This window comes from Adiantum capillus-veneris, chromosome 27, assembly GCF_014529385.1.
Source record: "Adiantum capillus-veneris isolate H3 chromosome 27, ASM1452938v2, whole genome shotgun sequence".
Classification (NCBI taxonomy): domain Eukaryota; kingdom Viridiplantae; phylum Streptophyta; class Polypodiopsida; order Polypodiales; family Pteridaceae; genus Adiantum; species Adiantum capillus-veneris.
In genome coordinates, this window is record NC_140957.1 from 24542251 (window position 1) to 24560175 (window position 17925).

General features: G+C 42.1%; 1 protein-coding gene across 1 annotated transcript; it reads left to right on the forward strand.

Annotated features, from left to right (window-relative positions):
• The first annotated feature begins 13888 nt into the window (after window positions 1–13888).
• On the forward strand, window positions 13889–17588 carry LOC147421651 (65-kDa microtubule-associated protein 1-like). Its single transcript, XM_086503718.1, has 12 exons — window positions 13889–14287; window positions 14373–14465; window positions 14681–14884; window positions 15023–15277; window positions 15365–15580; window positions 15670–15825; window positions 15920–16079; window positions 16197–16348; window positions 16435–16522; window positions 16601–16674; window positions 16759–16833; window positions 16937–17588. Exons 2-12 carry the CDS (start codon window positions 14412–14414, stop codon window positions 17291–17293), a joined length of 1791 nt encoding a protein of 596 aa, XP_086359844.1. The 5' UTR covers window positions 13889–14287; window positions 14373–14411; the 3' UTR covers window positions 17294–17588.
• Window positions 17589–17925: the final 337 nt, after the last annotated feature.

Here is a 17925-nt window from a genome sequence, read left to right on the forward strand (position 1 = left end):
TTTTTTCCCACATTGTATCTAGGTATCCATTGTAAAACAATCAGGCTATAGATATTCTACTGCCATAATTTATCACTAATTTCCACCTTAAAATCCTTGACAATCATAAGAAGGCATAATGTCTCATATTTACTGAGGGTATGATTGCTCTCCGTATGCATTGAAAATACTATCAGATAGGTACCCCGGTTAATGAGACTTTCTTTGAAATATCTCTTGTGTAGCACTGCTTGAGGTCGTGATTTTGGACTTGGTACATTTTTCTAGGCCTATGGCTCTTGTGGGGAGAGGTAAAGGTAATAATACGTGGGAATAGAGCCCATGGGGGGAATAACTAAAAATTTAAGGCGCCTATTGGGGCTCTAAGAGTATCACTATTTTTTTGGGCCATCATGCTAGCGTGACAGCGATACACAAGCCAATGCAGGAAATGATTGCCGCCTGCTCCATTTTGGGGCTGTTGCAAGTGGCACCGCCGCATATCCTCTGACTTGGTGGGTGGATACTCAAGGGGTGTAGAGCCATCTACTACGGATCGGGCTCCACAGCCAATAACCTTATAAGGTGAGCTGCGGCTCACTTAGCTTCCATTGGGTTAAGGTTTTTTTTCTTTATTCTGTTGTGTGCATTCAAACGGGTGTGTGCTTTGTACTCTGCAAGCAATTTTGGTGATGGCTCCTAGCAAGAAAGCACAGGTCGACTCTACAGAGGTACTTATGCAGAATTTTTTTTGCATTGGTAAATAATCTTTAGGATAAGAAGGGTATGGCATATAGTTATTTGTTGATTACCGCAGAGAGTACTGTGTGGCGGTGCCATGTTGTACATGCTCGATGATTATGTGGAAATACTTACCTGGGATTGGCTTGATGAACTGGCTGTAAGGGTATATGTTGACTGAACTTACAAATGGTTGCATGCTTGTCTATATATTGATAGAGAACTGGATGTGAATTTGAAATGATCGACTGGCTTCTTGCCGATCCTTTGTATAGGATACTCGAAGCTACTCTATGCTGGCCTTAGAGGTTGTCGACTGACCATTTGTCTAACTACAAGAATAACAGATTATGATGCTCTTCTGAGTGACAGGTATGAGGTATTGCATGCTTTCTAAAGTACTTACCTAAAGTTGATTGGTTAGTCTCTCTCTATAAAGGCTATATCTCCAAATCTGTAAGGTATTGGTCGGGGTTGTAGCATGTCTCTTGGTATCCAATTTAAGGTTTGGATTTGGAGAGGATAAGGTCTGCGGCTTTGGATCTGGTTTTCTCTATATTTGAGTTTATGGTCGGATTGACTTACCCTAACCCTTGGCGTGTATGGAAATGACATCTCTCTGTGCTTTGATCATGTTACCTGGCTTCTTTCGCACTACTTTTTGACTGTTGTTTTTCTAGACCGACTGGGTTGCTGTACAGTCACTACTAACAGGCTGTTTGGGATGAGTATGCTTAGACTCTTGGCACTATATGTTGGTGGCATATTGGATAGAGTGAGGGTATTTGCTTGCGGATTTATTTGTTGCCGAGCAAGAGACAGTTGACTGTTTTTTGCAGTATTATCTGACTGTTGTTTGTAAACCGACTGGATTGCTTGCTTATATATGATGAATGAACTTACAAATGGTTGCATGCTTGTCTATATATTGATAGACAACCGGATGTACAGAACTAGGCTGGAAAAATTTAGTGGCTCTTTTATGGTGTGACTTTGAATTGATCGACTGGCTTCTTGCTGATCCTTTGTATGGGATACTCAGAGCTACTCTATGCTAGCCTTAGAAGTTGTCGACTGACCATTTGTCTAACTACAAGAAGAATAGATTTCAGATGCTCTTTTGAGTGATAGGTATGAGGTAATGCATGATTTCTAAAGTACTTACTTATAGCTGAATGGTTAGTATTTCTCTATAAAGGCTATATTAAAAAATTTGGATGGTATTGTTCGGGGGTGTAGCATGCCTCTGTGTATCCAATTTAAGGTTTGGATTTGGAGAGGATAGGGTCTCCGGCTATGGATCTGGTCTTCTCTATATTTGAGTTTATGGTTGGATTGACTTACCCTAACCCTTGGCGTGTATGGGAATGGATATCTCTTTGTGCTTTGATCATGCTAACTGGCTTTTTCGCACTACTTTTTGACTGTTGTTTTTCTAGACCAACTGGGTTGCTGTACAGTCACTAATGACAAGCTGTTTGGGATGAGTATGCTTAGACTCTCGGCACTATATGTTGGTGGCATATTAGATAGAGTGAGGGTATATGCTTGCGGATATTTTTGCTGCCGAGCAAGAGACAGTTGACTGTTTTTTGCACTATTATTTGACTGTTGTTTTTAGACCGACTGGATTGCTTGCTTATATATTTGCTGTCGAGCAAGAGACAGTTGAGATGATTACACTTATGGTAATTTGAATTTCGGGTAATCATTATAGCGTAATGGAACCTGCAGGCAATCCAATATGCTTTAAAGGTGGTACTGACCATGTATCCATGGCATGGTGGGTTTAGTTCGGGTGTATTATTGGGAATGATGAAATAAAGGAAGGATCGGATCCTTGCCATGGTTTGATATAGGATAGCTTATGCTATCGTATGTTTTCTTAGCCAATTTGCAGTTTGGGTTGCCTTTCTTGCTATGGATATTTTGCAGACACTTTTTCGGGTGCGGACTGTTGCATAGCTCACTCTATCTGTCAAGGAGTAAAGTGTGAAACAGAGTGCAGTTTCGGGCTGCTGGACTGCTCTTCCCTCTCAGTTTGAGGGATCTGACATACCCTAAGTCTTAGCATTATCTGATAATGCTGAGTGGTGGGACTGAGTTTTAGTGTATGACTATGTGAGGTTCCTTGCCGATGATGGAAAGGTAAGCTTTCTATTGCTGGTCTTGACTGGTTTTTTTTGCCGACTGTTTTTTATGACTCTTTGCAGTATTTGGTAAATGGTATATTGGTAAGTGGACTGGCTAATTTGACTGATTTGCTGATGGATAAAAGACGAGAAAAAGTTCTACTTTTGGCTGACTTGGGTCTCGGATCTTGTACGACTGTATAAAGTTCCGTGAAGATCCTTGCCAGGGATTGAGGTATGTAAAGGCAGGATACCCCTTGCTGGTCTTAACCGTTTTTTTGCCGATAATTTTTTGTCAACTGCTGGCAGTATATGGTAGTGGTATATGGGAAAGGGTTACTGGACTTTTTCGACTGGATTACTGGTGAATTAAAATGCTGCCTAGACCGATTGGCTGCTTGTAAAAGGTTCTTATCATTACTGTGAATTTCATTTGAAATGGGGCTGTGGCTCAAAAGATTGTTAAAATTTATTTAAAATTAGGTTCTCTGAAATCTTTATGATGGTAAAAGTACTGGAAGAAAAAGACAGCCCTTGTCATTGACTATTTAAATCTGATTGATAACACTAAAATCTAACTACATATTAACATAAGAAACAATTGGAATAGCATGAACATTGTTCTGGGCTATAAAAACTTCACTTAAAAGAATGGAAGGAAAGAATTCAACTGGAACCAGAACTGAAAAGTTGTTTTCAAATTCTAAACCTTAGCAGCATGATTTTTTTTCTCTTTTGGTACCTTGGTGACATGGATGACAACTAGGTCACCCCAGTTACTTGCAATGCTGTTTGGAAGCTAACGAATGGTTTGTTTTCTTACTGTGGATGCAGGTAAGGGTGTCCTTTCATTGGCTGCTATTTGAGAGGATGAAATGCTGTATACTTTCTACTGTAACATTTATCAGGACCTTCTTTCCCTAATATGGCCTGACATTGGCATGTATTTTTTAGATATTCAGTCGAAAGGAATACATGATTATGGACTTTGACTGTAGACATTGGTTTTTGTTGCCGGTTGAGGGCAAGGGGAAAGGGAGAAATTCCACCCGAAAATAGAGAAAAATATAGTAAAAACCCACAAAATAAGCCTAATTTTCTAAAATTTCCTCATGGCAAATTCAATGAAAGGCATTTTGTTTCCCGAACACTGTTTTTGCAGGTGATCCAGTCATGGCGATGCTACCTGCCACACAGTGCGAGTGAAGAGACGTTGAGTCTCCACAGATGGTGACTCATTTGATTAGCGTCTATGTGCATGAGAATATCGATTTGAGGATATTGGGAGAACCTCTTGAATTGATTGTAGACATGGGTAAAGGGAGATTCACATAGGTAGGGGTTCTGCCCCCGCCACTCATCAGCTAATTCGTTGTCTTTTGCTAACTGCCACTAGCGTGAAATACTCCACTCTTCAGCAAGGCGGGGGTAACGACCTGAGTTTTCCAACTCTGTCAAAATTGACAGAGTTGAGAATAACGGGCATAGTTAGCTTGCGAAAGCATGCGGGGGTTAAACGACGCCCTTGCACGACAAATGTGGGTCGCATTGTGCAATGCAAGGAAGCACAACGACAAATGCGAAAAGAGAAAAAAGGCAAGGATGAGGGGAGCCATATTGTGATGTTGTTGCTCAGCTAGGTTGGTGCCAGCAGAAGGTCATCCTAGACAGGAATAACAAGGTTGGAGACCGCCCGACCCCTCTATGCATCTCTCTTGAACATTGTATTTAGTTGTAAGACCTGGAGAAGTGTTTGAATGATGACCCTAATTGATCTTCCCTCTCTCAACTCTCAAAAGTGGATTAATATGCATAGTACTATGCTCGTGTGTGTGTGTGTGTGTGTGTGTGTGTGTGTGTGTGTGTGTGAGAGAGAGAGAGAGAGAGAGAGAGAGAGAGAGAGAGAGAGAGAGAGAGAGAGAGAGAGAGAGAGAGAGAGAAAGAGAGATGAATCAATCCACGCTATGGATGTCCATAAGTGCAATGCCAGTACATAAGCAATGAGTGAGGATGTGTAGTGACCATGCAAATGTGAGATGAACAACTAGGTGCTTTGCTTGCAACGCTGCGACACTCACAAAAACACTACATAATAGTGTCGTAGGCAAGAACAACCCATACGTGCAGCCAACTTTTGCGAGGCAAGTTTTGCAAAGGCGAGAGTGGGTACAGGAGTCTTACATGGTGTATAGGTTCATTAGCATTAAGGACGCCAAGATTCAACGATGTTAATGATCAAAGGAGTGTTGTCATGGTGCTTTTGATGAGTGTAAATTAAATCGCCACCATTCTATTCTAGGCAATATCTTGCCACTCTCCTCCTCCACCATTCGCCGATGCTGCCTTTGCTTTCAGCTGTCTACTTTCTCCCATCTCCTTTCTTTTTTTCTCCTCTCTATCTTCCATGTTCTCCTATCATAGAGAGTAGTCAATCCCAATATTTATTGCAAGGGGTAGAACATGCCTGTTTCATTCTAGATAGTTGGAGGTTTGATCTTTGGTCTACACTCAGCTTATCTTCAGAACTTTGGTTGTGCTTGGCCGGTACACTTACCACATGAGGGTGAAAACAAGCACCTAGATTAGCATGATGACAACAGGATTCTCATTGCGCACATTCAAGAGGGTGTTAGAGCAGTTATTGAAAAGATGCAACTAGAGTAGTGCGGTGACCAAAGGATCTTGGACTGGATCAGACTACATTGAACTACAATTGATCAGCTCAGGTGAAACTTTGATCCTAGCAATTTTTGGCCATTATATGAGCGCTTCAACAGTGATGTGGTCACAAATGGGGCTTTCCATGGAGGTGTATTTTTATTTGGAGCATTGCTAAGGATGGCAAGACAGTTTGCTTTGCCCAAAGGACAAAAAGCAGGGCATTTTCCAATTCTACATGTAGTATTTCCCTCTACTAGAGGCCAAATTCTTTACATAAAGAGATTGAGAGTCAAGGGATCTTTGGGGGAAGCAGCTCTTGGTTGTTTTTCTGATTCAAAGTGGGCTCCTCTCGAAGTGTGACCACCTACAGGCTCTTGGTAGTTTTATATAATAAGATGCATCACATTGGTTAACATATTCACATTGAGACTAACGATCAAAGGCTTGTGGCAAGAAAAATTTCATTTCTCTATGTTTGGTTGGGATCTTGGTCTAATGCGTGTGTGTGTGCGCACACACAAAGTGCCAGCTTTTGGAAAAAGCCCATTACTACCAATTTTGCTACTTATGTCTCACGAAAGCATTGGTTGGGTGACAACGCCAACAAGGCTTGAGAGGGCAATAAAATCAGTGCTTGGTGAAGATATGTATTGTTTTGAGGTTGGCATAATCAAATTATTTAGAAGCAAAAGGTGTTTCTTTGGTGGCTAAGTTGGGAGGGCTTGCATTGGGAGCCATCCACGTGTCATTCATTGGAGGAGCTTTTTTTTTTTTTTTTTTTTTGGGGGGGGGGGGAGGGGGAGAGAGAGAAGTTTTTCCTAGGACACCTTATTGTAAGCATATGATTAATGGTGTGTGCATACGCGAACAAATAGGGAGAAGATCGTTCACTTGGATCAACCCTTGAACACCTTAGTGATGGTGAACATTAATGGGGTTGCACACCCGCCAAGAACCATCTTCTCCCCTATGCTAGGGTTATAGGGTTTATCCAATTGCATGAACTTCTCCCTCATTGTGTGCACTATTGAGACACTCTTTGCCTTCTTAAGACATACCTTTTCTCTTCATTCAGATGTTAGTGCAGGATATCTTCTCAAAATCTTCATCCCCTTCTGTTGCAAAGCTGCCTTTCTTTTTTTATTTTTATAACCAATGCAATTATCTATGCCCACATCTTGACAAGATGTATAATTATGAAAGATATTGATAAAAGCAAACAAGTTCATAAAGATGAGATTATTGGTCAGCAACAATCTTTGGCCCACATGTATGTCGATGTTTGTCGGCTTCTCTATCCGCAATGTGGTCTCCTCAAATGCATTGTTTGCATGACTTACCTAATAAGGTCAAGGCCAAGTAGCATTATGCGAACATGGAGTCATGCAAATTGAAGTGTATTTTGGAGTCATTCTATTGATGATGTGCTTTCTTGGATAACACAATAAGTTTTCTATTGTAACCACAATAAAGTCCATGTGTGGTGCACCTCGGAGAGTAGAACATGTGGTTGAGGAGATTTTTATTGAGGAAGTCTATTATGGGATTGTACTTATCGCAAGTTATGTCAATAACATGGATATGAAAAATAAACTCTTGGTCAATATTATTGATTGCAAAGTGAGGACCTGTCAAAAAATGTGATTAACTATGCTTGCATCTTAAATACATGTGGCATTATGCAAGAATAATGTGCTTAGTATTGTTGTGCTCAACCTGTATGCCATTGATGCATCTAAAGTTGTTCAATGCTATGAGGAGTGAAATGTCAGGTTGTGTGTGCTCTCAAGGGTATGTCAAATTGGTAAGGCAACTCTGAAGATCAAGGGCAGGCAAGGGGCAGTGGATATGTATAATTTATGTGGTTTTTAGGACCAAAGTGCTCTGCCATGGTACCTATCAAAAGTGGCTGGTCAAAGTGTGCAAAGTACATGAATGGAAGTGCCAAAGGTAGCCTTCAGTGTGTCTACAGGCCGGTCCAGACAGCTCCTCAATCAGAGCTACGGAGTGAAAGAAATGGCGGTTTGAAGTTCAAAGTGGTTTGCAGATCCTTGCTAGATTGGCAAGTTGCAGACAAATGGTTAGAGCTGAAGTAAATACGTAGACTTGAAGCAATCGTCTTATGGTGCATGTCGGTCTTTTCGGATCGAAGATCAAAGTTCAAATGACCAAGATATGAGTAGTTGAAGTTTCATTGTGGGCCAGTTATGTGCCAATTTAACTTCCTCAGTAGATGTGCCATTGGGAGTATTTTTGAGATCGCGAGGGTTTTGCACGAACATTATATAACACAAGAAGGACATAGGAAGTTACAGGGCATCAATTAGAGTTTGGAGCAGGGAGTTATAGCGGATGGAAAGTGATGACAATTGCCGACATGGTGGTACTAAATGAACGAGGGCGATTTTTGGTTATGCCATCCAAGGTCTCAATGAAGTCAAGGTGTGGTGCAACTTTTGTTTGGCGTATTGTGGCGAGTGTGTGTAGGTAAAATCATGTCGTTCTGAAGATGTTTTTGAGAGGAGTGGGGTGTTGTGAGTACCTTGAAACCAGAGAGGCATTCTGGTGTGTTTTTGGGTGTGTTCCCATTCCCCCTCTCCACCATCAAGAATGTTATCAAGTAAGGGTCCATTTTGTAAAGCACTAGCCTATTTTGACAAATAGGAATTGAGGTTTTCTTCTCCATATACAATCATCTATACTTCATTGTGGAGGCATGTGACATTATGCAAGAAGTTGACATGGAAACAATATCATGATGAGGCTGGAATAGTAGTCATCTTGGAATTCTTTATTTGTACCAATACAGTAGGATACTTCCAAATATTTGTGATAATGGGTTACTTTACGAGGACACGTGTATATTGGTCAGTATGTATGCCAAGTGTTGTGTTTCTTGGATTGCTTCCAATTTAGGATGTTATTTCTTGAGTGCACTTATTGTAGGGTATGTCAAGCATGTGTAGGACAGTAAAGATATTAGTTGACTGGCTCCTCCTATGCTTGCATCTTGGTGAACATATGCACGGCCACATTATTAGTGAGGGGCAATGATTTGGTCCACACATTTTCTGATGTAATGTACTTTTTAAATACTGAAAGTTTTTTATGAGCTCCATGTTTGTAGTGTAGTCTCTTGAAATGCAAAGGTCATACAACATAGTCAATAAGGGAAGGGCCAAAGAGCATTGACTAAGAGTGCATGCTTAGGGAACATAGTGGTCAGTATGCGTACAAATTTTACTATATCTTGGACTACTTTCTCAAAATTTTATGTTTTGGATGGCACAACAAGATTTCTTTTGAGAGCACAACATCTCATTGGAGAGCTGCCTATTAGGGTAGAGGGGCCAGTTGTGGTACGGCCCCCAGAGAAAGGACAAATAAAACCATAATATAACACACTTGATGACCAAAAGAAGCACGAAAAAGAGCAGCCAAAACGGCTAGTTGATTTGAAATAACGTCATTTCATTGGCCAGTGTGTCGGTTCAAGCCTCCGTGGTCACATTTTACCTCTTTTGGTCTTCGTTGATCTTCTTATTCATGCCGATTTTTTATACACATGATTCCGAAAATGGTGCCGCAACCATCGGCTCTCAAATCCAACCAGCCCCAAATTAATTCTCGTGAAAGCTTGTGAGAAGGCGATTAAAATGAGCAGCTAAGCGCAAGAAGTCGAGCTCGGAGGAAAGAGATTGAAGCTCCCCAAGTTACCCGTCCCCCTACTGGCTCCTCTACCCTAAGGATGTTCTTTCTTTCATGACGCTTATTCTAGGTTGTGCCAAAGATGGCTAAAGAAGCTCTTGGTCATTTTTGTTGAGTGCAAAGTGTGAGTCTTTTAGCAAATATGATTAGCTATGCTTGCATCTTACTGACATGTGGCATTATGCAAGGATTGGGAGAAGAGTGTTGTGTTGATGAACATGCAATGAAAACATTGTTCTACACTATTACCATCATGTCAATGAGAATTACATTGAATACTACTGAGCTTTTGGCTAAGATTAATGGGCTTTTCCTTGTGTGTGTGTGTGGGGGGGGGGGGGGGGGGGGGGGGCAGGGAGGGAAGAGAGAGAGAGAGAAAGATAGAGAGAGAGAGTAAGAGTCAAACAAACATTTTTCATTTTTTTTTTGTGTGTAAAATTGGTACGGATTGGACCATGTTTAAGTTCTAGCTAAGTGAAGAACGATTCTAGGAAAATTTATTTGTTATCTTTGTTCAAACCAAGTGAGTAAGGGAGAGAAAATTACTTTTTGGCCTGCCCAAAGGGCAAAGGCTATAGAGATGCCTTCTCTTTTGGCTGACTAAAATAGAAAAAAAGTTGAGTTGTATTTCAAGCATTTTTTGATAGGCCAAAAATGTTGATTGGTTGAAATAAGATAGTGGGCACTCATTTAAGTGAAGTGTGTGTACATCTAATGATGAAAATGTTTTGAGTTTTACTACTGTTTTCTTTTCTTTTCACTGGAAAAGGGTGTAAAGTTTTACTACTATTTTTTGAGTGCATAGGAGTAGGCATTACTATATCCAAAAAATCATGAACTTGCAGAGTTATACTTGATGGCTCTACTAGTAGGGAGTGCCAATTTTGGTTTGGGGCTGTATTAAGGGGTATCTATTCTAGATACTCCGCGTAAATGATTTTTGAATTGGGTGAGTTGAAACGAAGGGTGGGGGATTTAATAGATGTCTCTACACACTCTCTCTTATCCCTGATGCTTTGCAGGTCTATCTGTGTCTCTTTTCGGGTACACGCGAGAGGAAGATGGGGTCTGGAGCTTGAATGTAGGGTGTTGTGAGCAGGGACACTGTCAGAGTCTAGGTGCAAAGGAGAATACGCAACCATGGAGAGTGTCGGGGAACGACTGATGCTGCTCGTGATAGTAATGTGCGTGCATGTGTGTGAAGCACAACGGGCTCCAAGTAGGGGACAGGGATGGCAGAGTGCAATGGTATAAGGCTAACGATTCGTGACATTGTGTATGCTGCAGATCTGTTCAATGCAGGGTGGAAAAACTTGGAGTGTGTGCACGCATTGCAGCGCCTGAAAGAATTAAATGGCAGGCGGAGACACGAACAATGATAGTGTGTGTGTGTGAGAGAGAAGAATGAGGATAGAGAGGGGAAGGTGGAGACATAGGGGGAGTATATGTGGTTGTATGTTGCTTGAGATGGACAAGGAGCGAGTATATTGAGGAGACCAAGGTAGGCATGGAGGGCAGCAGGCATGGAAAGGGTGACAATGCTATTGATAGCAAAAGCGAGTGATGGGCTGCAGATAGTCTCTCTCTCTCTCTCTCTCTCTCTCTCTCTCTCGTGTAGGTGAATTGGGCAGTTCGTGGAGCCAGAGGATGTATGATGCTAGGCAAGTAGCGATTGATTGAAGGCAACCATGCAAGGAGCAGAGCAGGCACGACGAGGCCGGTGGGAGCACCCTGCAGGTGAAGGGGGATGGGGTTTTGTGAGGGCTTGTTTTTTGAGAGAAAAGGTGGGACCAAAATGTCCTCTCCAGTTTTCCTGTAGCTCACGTGAACTCACAACCGATGGGTTTTCGGCTGCCAACATGTTCGCAACCAGCATTCCAGGTGAATTGGCTCTATGTGCCCGCTCAATAGGTTGGTTAGAGGGCATCCACATGGCACACCAGCCATTTATGGGTCTTGGGGCATGTAGAACAGAGGGAAGATCCCCAGATAGGGACCTCCCACCCCCCTTGTATCGTGTTGCAGATTGGTTGAGTACCAGCGTTTTGGGCTCTGTGTGTGTGTGTGTGTGTGCATCTCTTTCTCATGCGATTACCCTCCCCAAACTATTCCTTGCATTTTCATTTGTTACAGGTTGGAACCACGCCGAGGAGGGTGTACATACCATATCAGACAGACAGAGAACTATTGGGCTGCCCACGTATCCCTTGCTAAAGATCTTCACTGATGCACAGTGGTTCATTGCTACATGCTGATTCAGAAACGGGGTGGTTGTTCATTTCAAAAGAGGGTTGCTATCTCTGGTTGCTGCCTTGTTCACCTTTGTTAGTGCCACTTTGACATGGTATTAGAGTAGGGGTGTGCTGAAGGCTTGTTTGAGGTGCTGGTTTAACGTGATAAAAAGCAACGTATGGCTGTGGTTGCTGCTGTTTTTCTAACTATTTGGGGCTGATTTTCTGTTGTGGTGGGCTTTCTGGTGCCACTTTGGCATATTATTATAGCCACAGTGTCCTCAAGAGTTGAATCCTCGGTCGGAGCTTGTTTGAGGTGTCACAAACTGATGATGTGGCATGACATACACATTTACTAGTTGCCTCGACAGTAGCTTTCTGACCCAAGTAGCCGAGATAGTCTCCTGTTTGTAGTCGTCATTACTTTCTCCAATGCCGGGGGGCTTAGCAAGTGGGGGTGCATAACCACAATGAGCGGGTGGCAGAGGAGGGGCAATGTTCATTGCCATGCCAAATTAGGAAGAGGAAGGATGCAGTGAGGGGCTATGGAAGAGAGGGTGTGATTGATAGCCTTTTGTGTGTGTGGGTGTGTGTGTGTGTGTGTGTGTGAGAGAGAGAGAGAGAGAGAGAGAGAGAGAGAGAGAGAGAGAGAGAGAGAGAGAGAGAGAGAGAGAGAGAGAGAGGAGGGAGGGAGAAGCTATTGGCACACAAAATTGAGCACAAAGAATGGCTTCTATTGACTCCTATCAATGGGGAAGTTGCTTATTGATGAATTGGGGAGAGAGAGAGAGAGAGAGAGAAGACACAGTACCACATGGATATATTTAAATTATGATTGTATATTTAAATATAAATACCTTAAGCTTAGAAGGTAGTTAATGGATTAACTAAGTACTTCAAAAATCACGAAAAGAGACATGCTCTGCTATAAACATGGATATAGGTATGAACTTGGTGATTATCATATCTAGTTTAATAATGATGCTTCTTATTTGCATAGAAGTTTAAATATATTGTTTGGTGATTATCATATCTAGTTAAATAATAATTCTTCTTATTTACATAGAAATTTAAATATAGTGTTTGTATCTTAGAGAATCAACGTTCAATCGTTAGCATTGTGATATATATTTTGAAGAAATTATGATTACATTGTTTTTTTGTATTAAATATACTTTTTCTTTCTATTATATCTACTTGAAGGCGCAGGCCTTGTGATTTTATCACTTGTTTAGTTCAAACAAAGTGAATCCCGTAGGGAAAGAGAGAGGTGAAGAGTGTTTCCATGATGTAGAACAGACCCCTACAATGAACTCACTTGTGGCATTAAATATGTCCACTACCTAGCCCAACATATATCTATTTGGCAGAGGAAAGGTGAAAGGTTTACTTAGTGTGCATCTTTATGATCAATTACTTAAAAAGGTTGCTGATTTTTCTTTCAACAACACTTTATAGACTAATCTCTTTGTTTTTGAAGAAACAAGTAATGTTTGAGCATCCCATTTCGTTTGAGAGAGAGAGAGAGAGAGAGAGAGAGAGAGAATTTTTGATGACACAAAAGGCCGTTTTCTAGGAAAAATTTCAATTCATTATAGCTTATACATCAAGTTATAAACCCTACTACAGATCTTAAAAGCATTGGGTCATGCAAAGAGTGTCGAGTTGTAGCTTCATCTTCAAAAAATGATATAACCATGGGTTAAGACACGGTGTCCTTCATGGGGTTGCCTTTTGAGAGTTACTAGATGGCTTCTACTCTCTTCTACATAAGATGCCACTGTTAGTAGTTAGATGGAGCACCTTATTGGTGCTTTGGAGGATGATGTAATTTGATAATGAAGCATTAAAGCTAATATAGGCTAGTGGCACTACATTATGGATGAATAATAAGTGTTTTCACTTTGGAGTGAGGAGAGGGAGAAGAGGGTTACCAAAATTGGGCTTTGCCTCCTTTTCACTTAAGCAACGCGTGGGTCACATACTAGTACATATGATAGGAGTATTTGATTTTCTTTCCAAACCTTGAAAGCACACTAGTGTTAACCAAGCCTCGCTGAAGCCAATCTCGAGATTATAAAAGAGAACTACTTTGCAAAAAAAAAAAAAACGATGCCTTTCTTTGTGTGTGAAAGAGCTCTAAACCTTTAGATGTTTGGAGTTCTGATGGATGTGGATGATTACAGTGGCCAATCTAGGCTATGCTAATACAGAAAAGCAAAACTATGAAAAGCAGCAGATGGCAGAGGATGTCAAAGGAGAGTGAGCTGGCTCACCTTTTGTGACAGAAGCTAGCTTTGAAAAAGGTTTCCCAAAGCCCATTTTCACCCTCGGGCCTCCACTTTCACACACACACGTTCTCACCCTGAAAGATTTTGCTTCGTCTCAAGACTCTCAACTCTCTCTCTCTCTCTCTCTCTCTCTCTCTCACACACACACACACACACTCACACACTCTCTCTCTCTCTCTCTACTTATCTCTGCTGCAAAGTAACCTACATACAGCCCTCATCAGCCTATACTCGCTCGTTCCTCACGTCTTTCTTTTCAGCTCTCAAAAGCTTTTGTAACCCCCTCCAGGCACGCACGAGCACACACACAGACACACATCCCTCCCTCTCTTGCTCACAAGCATTCACTCCCTCCACACACCCACACACACACACACACGTTTTCTGCTCCTCCAGCAGCTCACTTGTCTAGACTCCAAACCCCAACTGCGATTCTCTCCTCCTCTTGTGGTCGTACATCTTTCGGGCCGAATGCTATGCTCCCAGCTCCTTTCAGTAACTTACTTAAGCGGCGAACGCGGCTTTATCTTTAACCTCTGACAAGGTACATTGTTTGTCCCTCGCCTTTGCCGTCTAGGTCTCCTTCTCCAAGCTGAGTGCCTTCGTAATGCCGGCGATCTTCCCTGCAGGCATCAAAAGCTTTTTCTTCCTGCAGGAAAACTGGGGAAATGGTGAACGGTGAAACGGAGACTACTTGCGGTTCTCTACTTCGTGAACTACAGGTACCGATTTTGCTGCAGAAAAAATCTCTATTTTCCCGAGTGTCTCACAGGTACTGTATTTGGGCACTCCGAAGATTTGTGGGGTGTGCGTGTAAGCTAGCGGAAGCTTCTTATTACTTGCATGTATGTGCATCGTGCACTCAAGCTTGCACTCATCGGATGCAAGCTTTGTTACTGCAACCGAAGGGACTTCTTATCTTTTCCTTTGAAAACAGCACATCTGGGATGAGGTTGGGGAGAGCGATGCAGAAAGGGACCAGATGCTGTTACAATTAGAGCAGGAGTGTTTGCAAGTATATGGCCGCAAAGTTGACCAGGCAAGCAATGCTAGGGCACGTCTTCAAAAAGCTCTCGCAGACTCTGAGGCTGAACTTACCTCTCTCATTTCTCGCCTTGGTGACCGATCCTTGCTAGGTCGGGTAAGGCATTTCCACTTTATTTGAAAGTGCCCAGTCCAGATCTTCTTGCCCGTTTATAGTTGTGACTGCTCTAGAGCTGGTTAATGTGATCTTAACTGGGTCATGTTCTTGCATTTTTTCTTTGCGTCCACTCCTTAGTCAGAGAAGCGAGTGGGAACGTTAAAAGAGCAGCTTGCTGCCGTACAACCACAATTGGATGAGCTACGGCAGAAGCAAGAAGAGCGTATGCGGCAGTTTGTAGATGTTAAGGCTCGCATTGAGCAGATCACAGCTGAAATTTTAGGTTTGGTGTCAAATGAGAGCAGTGCCTACTCCCCAGCCACAGAAGATGACTTGTCTTTGAAAAGGCTAGATGAGTATCACTCCCAGCTGCAAGCTCTTCAGAAAGAGAAGGTTGGGATTTTGCTTCTGCAATAAACATTTTCTTGCCTTTCAGTAGGACAATTGTATTTTATTAATGGGGTAAACCATGGCATGCAGAGTGAGCGGTTACACAAAGTTTTGGATTATGTTGGCACTGTTCATGAGCTATGTGCTGTGCTTGGCGTGGATTTCTTCAAGACTGTCACTGAAGTGCATCCTAGTCTGGACGACTCTACAGCTGGCCAGTCCAAGAGCATCAGCAATGAGACATTGGAAAAGCTGGCAAAGACTGTTACATCTCTGAAACAAGAGAAAAAGCAGCGAATTAAGAAGGTAATGCCGACTGCCCATGATAGAATTCTGTTTTATTATACCAGTTTTGGTCCGCTCCCTTTTCTAATGACATCTTTGAGCTCAAACAGCTGCAAGATCTGGGGACATCCTTGATTGAAATGTGGAGTTTAATGGATACTCCCACAGAGGAGCAGCAGTTGTTCCAACATGTAACCTGCATCCTCAGCATGTCAGAGGATGATGTCTGTGCTCCACGAGCTCTTGCTCTTGATAACATTGAACAGGTTAGTGAATTCAGCTTCACTACATTGCAGATATGATTCTGTTTGTGTCCAATTTTGGTGAAAGGTAAACTTCTGATAAGGTATTATAATTCAGGCCGAGGTGGAAGTTGAGAGGTTGGATACATTAAAAGCCAGTAAAACAAAGGAACTGGTCATTAAGAAGCAAGAGGAACTGGATGAGATTTATAGGCAAGCCCACATGGATCCAGATCCTAATACCACACATGAAAAGATCATGGCTGTGATTGACTCTGGTAAGTGAGCAAGGGACCTGGATAAGGAACCTTGTCAAAGGCAAGCTCGGGCATCTCCTTCATTTGTTGTAACTCTTGTTTGTGATTATCTGATTTGATCATATCCTTTTCTTCAAGGTATGTTTGATCCAGCGGAACTTCTTGCTAGCATGGATCTCCAGATCAGCACAGCTAAAGAGGAAGCCTTGAGCAGAAGAGAGATAATGGAGAAAGTAGAGAAGTGGATGTCAGCCTGTGAGGAGGAAAGTTGGCTCGAGGACTATAGTAGGGTAAGCACTTGTCTAAGAATTTCTACTGGCTATGCATTGGGAAGTCCTTCAGCATGGATATTCCTAAGGGATGCCTAAAATTCCAGGACCAAAATCGGTACAATGCAACCAGGGGCGCACACCTTAACTTGAAGCGAGCAGAAAGAGCTCGAGTTACAGTAAACAAACTCCCAGGTTCGTTAAGTACAATGTTTCATAGATACATCAAAACATGTTTGCATATTGCTTCACCGCCGGTGACTGTCTTAACAGTTTTGGTAGACTCCTTGGTAGCAAAGACTCAATCTTGGGAAGAAGAGCATGGATTTTCCTTCGTGTATGATGGGGTCAGTGGCAGTTTATTTCCTGTTGAAAATGAAAACTTATCATCGTTGTCTAGACTTGTGCTTTATGTTTGAAATGTTCAAAAGGTACGTCTGCTGGACATGCTTGAGGAGTACAGTCTACTACGCCAAGAAAAAGAAGAAGAGAAACGCCGTGCACGGGTATGAGTTGAAGCGTCATGGTGGTTTTCTTGCATTCTCTGTTCTAATACCTGTCTTGATTGTTACCATGGGCTTATGTTCCACTGTGTTGACTGTGTTAAAGGACCACAAGAAGCTACAAGAGCAACTTATTACAGAGCAGGAAACGTACTTTGGCTCAAGGCCAAGTCCCAACAAGCCACTTAGTGCAAAAAAACCCGCTGGTGCTCGCATGAATGGGTCTGTAGACATGTCAGTCAACAGGCGTCTTTCTCTTGCAGGTGGAATGATGCAATCTAGCAATACGGATATGCTTGTGCCTCGTGTTAATGGTGTGACTCCAGTGCGTGTGGGGAAGGATGGGAAAAGGGAGAGAGCTCGGCCTGCTGCACCTGCAAATTTTGTAGCACTAACAAAAGAAGATAGTGTTTCGGTACCATCTGTGAATGGTTCGGACCCAGCATCTCCAATAGCAGTGTGAGCTTGTTTTTGTGTTTTCGTTGCTAATGGCCTTGAGACGTATGCTTACCCTTTGATACACCTAGATGACAGCTATGGCTAAATGAATGCCCTAATAACCTTAGATGACACTACCGACTGACTGTAGTCTTGTGTACCATCCCTGTTCAAAACTTCTAACCTTTAGAACCCCTAATGTAGAAGAAGATCGTGTGCAAACTTTTAGAAAGCCTTGTCTAGCAGTATGCTCTGTGTGCTGTGCTTTTCCCAAACGGCGTAATATTTGACTATCTTTAATATGGTTTGCTTGGCCTTCATCTATTTCTTTATAGTTCCAACTTCGATGAGAGGATACAGTGTGCGATGTCCCGGTGCTCCTCTTTATCTACTGTCAATGATTGGTGAAAACTGTTAACTCATATATTGTTCTTGCATATATTGCAAATTACGTTTCCACAGGATAGCGAAATTGAGGTTTTTAGTAGAAAAGGAGGCAACAGTAAAATTTGTTCTATGCAGCAATGCACATGTGAGAAGTGTTTTGAGTGTGTCTCTCTTAGCATCTTATCATTGTCAATGATTGCACAGTCATACTATGCGAAAAATCTTCCTGGCCTTATGTGGTTCTCAATGGCATTGGAAAATGTAATTTAG

Bases quoted from the DNA above. Each gene is read 5' to 3' on its own strand.
- LOC147421651 (XM_086503718.1), top strand. From the start codon at position 14,412: ATGGTGAACGGTGAAACGGAGACTACTTGCGGTTCTCTACTTCGTGAA. The intron at 14,466-14,680 runs GTACCGATTTTG...CTTTGAAAACAG, and splicing joins CTCTACTTCGTGAACTACAG to CACATCTGGGATGAGGTTGG. The intron at 16,675-16,758 runs GTCAGTGGCAGT...AATGTTCAAAAG, and splicing joins TTTCCTTCGTGTATGATGGG to GTACGTCTGCTGGACATGCT.